Source organism: Melanotaenia boesemani, chromosome 19 (genome assembly GCF_017639745.1).
Source record: "Melanotaenia boesemani isolate fMelBoe1 chromosome 19, fMelBoe1.pri, whole genome shotgun sequence".
In the NCBI taxonomy this organism is placed as follows: domain Eukaryota; kingdom Metazoa; phylum Chordata; class Actinopteri; order Atheriniformes; family Melanotaeniidae; genus Melanotaenia; species Melanotaenia boesemani.
This window is the reverse complement of record NC_055700.1, coordinates 24,906,750-24,918,190: the sequence shown is the minus strand read 5'-3', so window position 1 is coordinate 24,918,190 and position 11,441 is coordinate 24,906,750. Positions and strand designations below refer to the sequence as shown.

Below are 11,441 nucleotides of genomic sequence, written 5' to 3'. Positions count from 1 at the left end.
ACATGACAGCATCACAGTTACTGCAGGTTTGTCGGCTGCATCCATGATGAGAATCTCTCGTTCCACCACATCCCAAAGCTGCTCTACTGGACTGAGATCTGGTGACTGTGGAGGCCGTTGGAGTCCAGTAAACTCATCGTCATGTTCTAGAAAGCAGGTGGAGATGATCTGAGCTTTGTGACATGGTGCTTTATCCTGCTGGAAGTAGCCATCAATAGATGCTTCATGTTGCTTACACCTAATTGTGACCGTACCACCATCTAAATGTGGAGCTGACCAGACCAGCAACGTTTCTCCATCTTCTATTGTCCAGTGTTGGTGAGTGTGTGTGAATTGTAGCCTCAGTTTCCTGTTCTTAGCTGACAGGAGACACCCGGTGTGTCTTCTGCTGCTGTAGTCCAACTGCTTCAAGTCTGGACGTGTTGTGTGTTCAGAGATGCTGTTCTGCTGGTTGGAACCAGCCCTAAATTACTTCCTGTTGCTTTTCTATCATCTCCAACCAGCCAAACACGACTGTCAGACAACTGAAGGACGAATTCCTTATTTTATATTTGTGAACATAATTTACATTATATGTTTTATTATTGGAAGATTACACACACTGCAGTATATAAATACAAAGGATTGTACAAACTTGTAAAACTAAGAGGGTAAAAAACAAAAACCAGCCAAATCAGAAACAAAGTGAAGAAAAATCTTTTTAAAACCTACAACCACAGGTCTCAATAAGCCAATGCAGTACAGTTAAACCACTTAGCCTCAAACAATACTCACCCATGAGACAGGCCATCATCCAACACTGACTTCAACTCACATTAAAAACACAAGAAAAAAAAAGTGAAGTGAAAGATAAAGATTTTAGTGAAGCTAAATCCTTCCAAAAGCTACATGTCAAACAACAAACAGCTACAGTGTCTGAAAAGCAAAATAAAACAAACGTAAACTGAAACAGTCACAGGGTCTGCATCCTCTTCATGCGACTTCAGTGGACGGATTGAGAGGGAAAATGGACGCCTCTCAGATCAGGGGTGAAACAACGGAGGGAAAAAACAGTAACGAGGAATTTGAGCCACCCAGCAAAATCTCTTAAAACACGTCAGAGTGGGCTGCAAGGTTCTGGTGGCACAGAGAAGCATTGTAGAGTCACAAAGTCTAACAAGGCAAGGGGGGTTCAACCCTGGCCTCATGAAAGGGAGGCCTAACCCCCCCACACCAAAAAAAAAAAAAGAGAAAAAAATCCATTTTGCTACTCAAGCCAGCAGAGAGCAAGCACAGGCTGAGGCAAGCCGACAGCAGGAACCCAGTCATTCCCAAAAAGTGTCCAAACCGTTTCCAAACCAACTTCAAGCAGTTTCAGGAGGAAAAGAAGAATCGGACTGTGCCGCTATCAGGCGAAGTTTTAAAGGTTCTTCTGTAACCTCCTGTGGTCACAACAAACATGTAGATACCCCACTCCCATCTGCATTTACAGTATTTTTTTTCTCAAAACAATGCTGCAAAGTTCAAAGTTACACACACCTCCCAAAAATAATCTGAAAACATGAACAGTTCCGCACCGGGAGGGGGCAATAAATCCTGAAGAAATACCAAAAAAAGAAAAAGAAAACCCGTCAGGGAGAAGGCTGGGCTCAGGTCCATGTCTGAAAGCTGGATCAAACTGCTCTCTTCATATTCTTTGGATCTTGTCAGCGACTACCACAGGGTTCTCTTTACGGATCTTGGCAGCCGCTTCGGATTTGTAGTCGTACGGGCAGTTGTGCTTATCGGAGTAACGGTGAATTCCACAGAACAGATTCCCACAGCGGCAGTCAAAACCTAGGAGGCCGAAGCAGAGGATGGACAGAGTCAAATTAAAAAAAAATCAAAGCTCACAACTCTACATCATTCTGGGATATACAACCTGTCAGACTGAAATAATATTTAGAGAGAAGGACAACGGAACATTTACACCAGGGAAACGCTGCTCTGTGGTACGTGTACACAAGGAGAAGCAGTTTGATCATTATTTTCCTTTACAGATCTCTTACATTGTTCAGGATGTCTTTTTCTGTTAATTTAAAAAAAAAAAAAATCAGTTCCCAATCCCAATTTTCTACAGATACAGAACATATTATTGAGCCATTAAATTTAAATGATCATCTCTGGTTAGCATGGGCTAGAGGCTTGAAGTTTAACATCACTTTGAGTGAAGGGACAGCTGCCTCCAGGTGACCTAGTTTTTTTTTTTTTTTTTTTTTTTTAACAGCAATTTGAAAACAAAGCGACCTGATCACACTATGTGATCATACACCTCTAAGTGTAAACATTTTATATCCTAACAAGGAAATCTGATTCTTATTGATGCTCTTTAACTTTCTACCAGCTGAAAGTTGGGAGCACATAGGAATGAAGTGACAGGGAAGTCTGGAGTTCATGGAGCTGATGGAACAAGTTTTTTAATGGTGTTATTAACCGGCCAGCAGTAGTGTTCCTCTGTGCTCTTTTTAACAACTTGGACCGGTTCAACTATCCCTACACGGAGCTGCTGCCTACCAGCTGTCCACGGTCAAACTGCAGACAAGGGAAATGTAAATATTAAAAGTAAAGTTTTTTCATATCAATCTGGAGTCTTGTCTGAGCTCTCAAGTTATTTACTGTACACACCAAAGGTTATAAAGTACTACAGACCTACAGAGATGGCCTTGTGGCCCTTTCCCACTAGTGTACCCACTTAGCTGAATTAAGGCAGGGCTGACACCACACAACCCCGGTTTCGATTGTTCCCATTAGAATAGAGGGAAAGTGAGGCTGCATTCAGTGTGGGCGGGGTCGTCTTGGCAAGGTGGTTAGTAAGTATTGCGAAATCCCACATAGAACAACAATGGAGGCCATTGAGCTTGTGATTTACACAGAAAGGTTTTCACCTCTGTGTTGGACCATGGTGATTGTTTCTGAAACGCCTCCTCTGCTGCCACTACTACAGTTGTTATCCACAGTCGCAGCTTCGGGGTTTTAAAGATTTGGGGGGGGGGGGGGGGTCGTAAACTGCTCTCATGGTGGCCTGCTAACTCAACACATCACAATTTTCAGCCCAGCTCCACACCTTCAGAGCCCCAACAGAGTAGGGGCTAAAAATCCATCTACTAGCACTGGGAAAATCCTGATGGGAACACCCACAAATCAGGAGGAGTCTGGCTGAGGTAAGTGGGTACTAGTGGGAAAGGAGCATTAGTGGAGTGGGTGACTCCATGCCCCTAAAATTATCTGCTTCAACACACCTCCAGAAAATGTATTCGCTTATAAGAAACGCCTTTAAGTTTCAGCTCATTTAGTCTCTTACCTGTAAGGCCAACCTTTTTACGGCACATAAAACAACGGTTCTTCTTGGGTTTGGGGGGCTCGGGGGCTTTGTCCTCTTCACTGCCAGCAGTGGAAGGATGGGAGGCTGAAACAGTGGGTTGACTCACCACTGGAAACATACAGGGAACACAGTAAAATCAAGCCTGTATACTATTATTGCACAAAACTGAATGAGAAAAACAGCTCAAGAGGGCAAACCCTTCAAGTATTCATATTGAGTCTATGCAACTTTATAATGTAATGCTGACATTAATAACTCACTAAGCATCTACTGGTAATAACTACCTGGCTCTGTGATTTCTACTTTGATTCCTGATGCTCCTTTCTCCTCCGAAGAGAGGCTCATTTCAGTCATCTGTTGTGTTACAGAGATGGCGTTTGATATCCCACTGTAAAAAATAAAAAGGAAAAAACAAGTAAACACAGCTGTGAAAATTTAATTTTCTCAGTGCAAAACAACTTAATCTGAGCAAATATATTAAAATCTTTTCTCTTAATGATATGACACATAAAAAAAAAAAAAAAACGTGGAACATAATACAGGACTTAGTACAGATGAAATAGACGTCCAGGTTGTCATGGGTGTTAGCGTGTCAAGAACAGACACAGTGAAGCAATTCTCTGCAGATTCTTATCTAAACTGAACCTTAAAGCTCAGTGTGGGAAGCAACAGACTCAGGGCTGAAATAGTTGTCTATTTTCAGGGGAATCAACCATTTAATATGTGGATGCTGATGGCTGGAATGCTGGTAAAGATAGCACATATGTCTACCTGCTGAATGGTGCAGAACTAGCATCAAACTGGTTTAACTGCAGAAGGGCACCACTTCCACCTCAGCTCTGTCTGAATCTGTCTGTTTTTCAGTTCAATGACCTTTTCTCTGACGTCCTCAAAGCTGTAACGTTGCCAGCTTGTGGAGATTGTCTAACCATCATGACAAACCAGCCATTATCATTTACACCCTGCCATGAGCTGTTTCTCTTTTTTTAAACAAAGTATGTGAATGATCTCATTATTCATCATCATCATCATTATTTTTTCATCATTTCAGCACCATAAGAGTGCCCCATTCAGTTCCATAACATCTGTACACCTCACACAGTTAAAGGTCCCATATTATGCAAAATTCACTTTCTAAAGGTTTTCGAAACAGTCACTTGTGTCCTCATAGCCTGTGTATGAGGCCAAAAAATGAGTAAATTCTGTCATCTCCCTCACTGGTTTGCTCCACTTTATAGCAAATGTGCGCTCAAACAGGTGAGTCTGAGATCTTTCTCTTTGTGACCTCACAAAAGGTAATAACCACTAGCCCTGGTAGTGGATGCTGCCATTGACCCCCCCTGTGATGTTATTGTTATTGTGTCAGGTTTTAAATGCTTCCTGCACATTCAGCTTGAGGCCAGACAAACTGCTTGGTTGCCTCACCTGAGAGCATCTGAGACGGCAGCTTCAGCCTCAGCTGCGGCCGCCTCAGCTGCCACCTCTGCAGCAGCTGCAGCATTGTTCAACGTGGCCTCTAACCTCTGGATGGCAGAAGCCTCAGCTGTGGAGTTACTGCTGGTGCCTGCAGGAGAAGACATCAGAAAGAGTCATGAGTGGGAGACTGTGGACCAAAGCAAAGCCGCTATATGGGCATGAGGAGAAATAAAGAAAAACTGAAGCATGGCAAGTCGTACCCACGGCACTCAAAGACCCGACTCCTCCATTGTTCTGTCTTGATAGGTGCTCCTTGTGGCAAACAGAACACATGCCATTAGTCCTAGGGTTGCCATAGAAACCACAGCCAGTGGCACAGAGCATAGGAACTGGGCTCTGATTGGTCTCCTGGGCCATAGCAATGTCTGCCACCTGCTGAGGTAACCTGGAGACAAACAAAGATGCAACCTGTTAGAAAAACCAACTTAAAAGAAAAAGATCAAATCTGACCTGTAGAAATTGTAGTAAAAGGCCCAGGATTCAGAACAGCTGGTGAATGGAGATATTCAGCAGATTGTCATGACCTCAGTCACAGCCCAAAACAAAATCACTTTATATAGTAAAAATAGACGGTCTGATGTGAAATAATAAATACAGAGAGGGTAAATGTTTAGCCTTTTCTTTCCTCTGTCTGTCTTGCTCATTTCAAGCAGATTTTTATTCTATGTTAGAATTTATATTTCATATACTTTTCCTTTTGCCTCTTCTAATATTAGTAATACTTTTTTTCTTTTGTAAACAGAATATTCACATAGCTGTAGAGATTTGGGAAAAAAGATAAAAATTTAGTTCCCACATTTTTTCCCCGTCCATCATGTGCCTGAAAAATAACCTGAACCATCTCAACCATCTGAGTCAAAAAGCTGACTTTTACCAGCCCAGCCACATCATTGCTGATAAAGAGGGAAATATTTCTTTAAAGCTTAATTACATTTCAATTTTAACTCTTATGTTATATTTGCACTATTTGGCACTTTGGGAATATACAACACTGCTACAGCACTAATTTTGTAAACAGTCTGTTATATAAATTTACAAATTATTTTTGGAAAGACTCCAACTCAATCCTTGTAGTCATATTTGCAACATGTGTGTACTTTGTTTCAAAGATCTAAAACAGTTAATTGAGCATGTTTGTGGCTTATATAATAATAAATAGTACTTTTTTATTTATTCAGATTTAATAATTTCTGGTTTTGGGGGCTTAACATGTTATGAAAGTAGGTTAAAGTCAAAAATATTGTTTATGTTGTATATTAAGTATTCAAAAACAGCCACAATACTCTGACCTCTACAGATTAAAGTAGTCTTTTGTCCTCAGACAATTATAATCAGTAGCTGCTGTACCATTGCCTGGCAGCATCTAATTCACTTTCATCACAAGCTCCTGAAATAGCAAAGTGGAAAAGTAGGCAAATGCTGATCAACAGTGACATACGCCATTCTCATCATCCAGTTATCTCTTCAGTCAATGAAAACAAAAGCAGCTTTTATCTTCCTGTTACTCAGTATCATACAGCATTTATTAGCCTTCAGCTCACTAATCTAATACGCAATGACATAACCATGAGAAATTACGATGTGGTGCTACAAAATCCACATTTCAACAGCCATGGCATTTTTTTTTTAAATTTGGAGCCAACATAAGCAAAAACTCTTTATTGAAGGGACACTCAGTTATTTCAGACTGAACACAAGCCATAAGTCAATAAGAAAAGCTTGAATGTGATTACAGGACTTGTGTGGAATGTCACTCATTGTCACGGTTTTGGAGTAAGGTTGGAACCAGTCTTGGTTTAAGATGGTATTTATCAATGAATGCAAGCTGCCTCTGCGCTCTTGTGCATATTGCAGCTGGTGTTTAAAAAAAATCCAAAATTTGTCAACTTTTAACTGGTTTATTAATGCAAAAGCGCTGTAATCAAGCAAAGATAAAAGTCATCGTCGTCCTCATCAAAATGTCAGCGCAACACCATGCAACGTTGACTTTCACACTGGCACATGTGTGGCACTCCGTGTGATGCCAGGCTCACATGTAGCTACTGATGCACGACAGTTTTCCACTGTCACAGGAACGCAATGTGATCTCAATGTCACACACTCACGAGTTACCTTAATAGAGTAAAGCTTCCAGTACATCTATTTATAGATGACCTCAGTAGCCTTGCGGTCTGATTTCAGGCCAAAATTTGTATCCTGATCAGTGTTTAACAAAAAGACACCATCAGCCTTTTAAACAAGGTGGAAGATAAAATAGAAAAGCCACATATTGGATAAACTTTGCTTTAGCTACAACCTTAAGCGGTGTTTTTTCTGTAAAGTTGTTTACAAACATTTACAGTAATGGGTTGCTTGTTTTCTAAATGTTATTCAAGCTTCCCTTCCAGTTAGTCTCTCTGCTATATTTGTCTTACATGGAAAAGCTCAGTTTGTTGTTTTGCTAGAGAGCCTATCAACGGGTCACCCCGTTTCCTACACAGCTCCTCGTTTATATAACTAAATGTTAAGACAAAACTAGTAAATGCAGTATAATACAGGGGTGAGGAAAGAAAGACTTCTCTGCAATCATGCAACCATCTGTTTTAGCTTTTAATTTCCACATGGAGGCAGAGCTAAAATCAAAAAAAGGAACAGTTTAAAACATATGCACTTTTAGGTTTTGTTTTTCCTGTTTTTATTTTTACCCTGGCAATGGAAAGTAACTTTGCAAAACTTTGTACACATAGTAAGAGTCAGTTCAACAGCATAAATCGATGCCACAAAAGTTGTTAAAGGAGATGCTTTTGTGCTCGAGGATGACAATTTAGACCCGTTTATCCCAGTTGCTGTGAGGCAAACTGGGGCCTTTCCAGCTTGCATTAGCTTACATCAGCATTTGACTGAGTTATAAGCTTTTTTTTAGGCTTTCAAGTCTGCCCATCTACATTGAAAACATGTCCATCTGTGAAAGCTGAGAGCTCAAAAAATAGTTACTTCTACAAAAATATAAAACACACGAGCCACCATTGTGGTTTCCATGGTCTTGTTCTCCTTCTGTGTCTGGTGTTTTTCTCTTGCACCACCTCTGTTTAGTTGAAATAAAGTTATCAAACAAACAAACTTAGCTACAGCAAAAGCTTCAAAATATTTGTCTACCAGCTCATTCAATGCCCCACGATGATCAGTGTATTTTACTACCACCATGAGTGTAAAATTTCTGAAGTGAGTGCTGCAGACATTTGAGCTCAGAACATCTTCAGAACATTTCAAGACCCCAGTGCACGTGTGAAGCCGGCTATATAAAGGATCTGTGATGATTTGTAACTTTGGTTTTTAATAATTCAATAGTTGTTTACTGTCTAGGGTGCTTGACAACTCGAAAGTAATAAAGAGAAGGGGGTTAATTGGAAGTTACAGTAATTCTTAAGGGGTTGTTTACCGAATCCTGAATTAATTAATACAAATAAAAATCATTCACTCCAAGGCTATTGTATGAGATCGTCTTAATTTCACATGGTGTATCGCTCCTCTAACTTGGTGAAAGTATGAATAAAGCTGTCTGTTCTGGTTATTTAATACCAACATCGGTAGATTATTAAGTACACAACACCAAGACAAAAGAAAATATCACCCCTCAATACAAACGTGCATATTTACAGCACACAAACGCAGGAGTAGCTAACACCATACAAAGATACATATAGCAACTTCAACTTCAGTTATTTCCATTTTAATAAGGTCATTCAAGCAAGGCATATCATTTGCTTCGACTACAATCCAGAATTGCTTCCTGGCCGATACCGGGCCACAACCGTTTTTCTACAAATCCACTGAGTCATGCTAGCAAGCTAATGATGCTAACCATTAAAGAGCCATATCACATGGCATTTGTTAGCAGTTACAATCAAGTAAAATTCGTCTTATAAGTTTGTAACATTGGTTAAAAGTAAGCAACATTAGACATTCATTAATTGTTATGTAGTTTAATTCACTTGTGCGTAACCCTTTGATAGTTAGCTACACTGTCCGAGCTCGTGATTTCTATTATGTTAGCATGCTAAAGGTTTGCTACAACAGAAACTGTTAGCTTTGGGGTATGCTTTGTTTTTCACCCAAAACACATAGTAACCGAGGTCCTTTACAGTGTCTGTAAAAATAAGAGATTTTTAGATTATAACAACAGGAAATGACTTAATAAAAAAGGAACACAATGAGCACAAAAACATTACCAAATTCGGAAAACTTAGCCACAGCTTACGTACAAGCTACCAACAGATTAACATTAGCCAAGTTAAATATAGCGTCTCTTTACAGGCGAATTTTTATTCAAATAACAGAATAATATATGTAAATGCTATGTACAGTCGCTTGAAGGTACCTTGACACGACAGAAGAAATAATTTTAATGTACGAACTGGAGAGGGAAAGTTAACAGTGACACGTGTTAGGTTTACCAAACATTTTGGAAACCCCTGCTCATTAAGTTAAGTTTTATACAAAACCGATTAATTTATGTCTTCCGAACAACTTGGACGTATTGATTTACTATACATTAATGCTAGCAGGCGATAGGTGAACTAGGTGGCGTTAACTTACCGTTTGTGTTAGAAAAGTGGTGTGTTCAAGCAAGTTTCTCGACTGACGACCAAATAATCTGATTTCTCTAATGCTGACTAACTAGGGCCGTCTAGGTAAGTTGCTGCTTGTATTTTCCTCTCAGTCTTCTCTCACACGAAAAAGCAGACTTCTTTCAGCTTCGGAGAACTGCTAGCTGACTTCGTTGAGAACGTCTTTTCTCGCTGTGTGATGGCATCTGTTTTGTTTTACGTGGTGCGTGCGCGTCCCACTTCCGGTGGACGTCATGGATAATGTGATCCTGTGATTAAAAGGCAGGTTACTGGAACATAGCCACTGAAGATTACACAGCATTGCAAAACACCACTGATTTCATATGGTGGAGTTTCTTGTTGATCACATATTTTTATTGTTTATCTGTTGTAATAAGAGAGGCATGTTGCTTATACATGCTCCAAGTCTGCTGCTTTTCAATTGAGGGCATTCTGATCTGTAATTCAGTCTTTCTATTCTTGATCCTGTTACACAAGTCAGTTCAATAACTTGTTGTCACAGGTATGGACCTTTAATACTTAGAAAGGTCATTGTACAAACTATCAAGGCTCAGTGCTCACTTAGATAACTATATTCTGTCAGGAAGTTAAAGGGTTGCTATTACAGGCTTTGACATTTTGTCTTTATGTTGATTTCAGTTAAATGTACACTTACTGGTCATTTTATGAATTATACATTGCTATCACCTAACTGGACTGTTTATTCTTTCAGAACTGCCTTAATTCTTGGTGGAATAGATTCAACAAAGTGCTCCATATTGACATAATAGCATAACAGTTGCTGCAGGTTTGTCAGCTGCACCTCCGTGATGAGAATCTCCTGTTCCACCACATCCCAAAGCTGCTCTACTGGATTGAGATCTGGTGACTGTGGAGGCCATTCACCATACAATGAACTCATTGTCATGTTCAAGAAAGCAGGTGGAGATGATCTGAGCTTTGTGACATGGTGCATTATCCTGCTGGAAGTAGCATCAGAAGATGCTCCACTGTGGTCATAAAGGGATGGACATGGTCAGCAACAATACTTAATTAGGCTGTGGTGGTTAAACCATGCCATGTTGGTACTAAGGGGCCCAAAATGTGCCAAGAAAATATCCCTCACAGCATTACACCAGCAGCAGCCTGAAGTCTGGATGGACGTGTTGCAGTAAGGCTGGAGCCCATCATAACAATTAGCAGGCAAGAAGCAGGGTACAGCCTTGACGGGTCGTCACTCTATCGCAGTTTATCAGTTTAAATATTTACATTTTTCACAGCACTCCAACTTTCCTTCGTTTATTTTATATTTTCAACATACTTCTTCATTCTTTGTTTTCTTTGTTCTTTATATGTAAAATAAGGGCGGTCTTGGCAGCATGCTGTGGGACCTGAGTTGCCTGCCTAGGTCTACTGTCATCTCCCAGCCCTATGCAGTGTCTAGAAGTCCTGATGTTTCTCATTTCTTTTGCATATATTAAATTTGTATGCTTTAGTGATAAAAGAGCATATACAAAGGACAATATGGTGAGCAGAGTGCTATATCACTTTAAAGCATTGGTCACTGTAGCACAGCACTACGCTGAAAAAAAACTGGATTAAGAGATAGGCTCTTGAAAACCGAGCATTAATCAGGGAGAGATGTATCTGAATGAATTTTTCTTTTATTTTTCAGAGCTACAGCAAATATTTCTAAGATTACAAATCGAGAGGTTAGCGACCACTGCATTGCTGTTAATCCAAGGGCAAGGAGAACTTTTTTCTTGTTTTCAAGGCCACAAGAACAAAAAATGCTATATTACTCTCACGGAGGTGAATTGGGGGCATCTTGAGGCTTGTTCTTGATGCACATCAGCCAAGCAGAACTTTCTTCTTGTGGGGAAGTATCGGTCTGTGTCAGCTGACGTCACACTCGGGATAGCCGCAGTCGATCGCCATGTTGGTTGCATCCTCGTTGTAAACGACTGTTCATCGTCTTTGCTGCTTTATAAACTTTGATAAAATGGGAGTCTCATGTTGTGTGAAAGACTGCCATACTA

General features: G+C 40.2%; 1 protein-coding gene across 1 annotated transcript; it reads right to left on the bottom strand.

The window, feature by feature from the left end:
- Positions 1–563: 563 nt before the first annotated feature.
- On the bottom strand, positions 564–9,630 carry zfand5b (zinc finger, AN1-type domain 5b). Its single transcript, XM_041970621.1, has 6 exons — positions 9,392–9,630; positions 5,017–5,201; positions 4,766–4,904; positions 3,625–3,728; positions 3,320–3,448; positions 564–1,815 (listed from the first exon to the last, which is right to left on the bottom strand). Exons 2-6 carry the CDS (start codon positions 5,171–5,173, stop codon positions 1,667–1,669), a joined length of 678 nt encoding a protein of 225 aa, XP_041826555.1. The 5' UTR covers positions 5,174–5,201; positions 9,392–9,630; the 3' UTR covers positions 564–1,666.
- Positions 9,631–11,441: the final 1,811 nt, after the last annotated feature.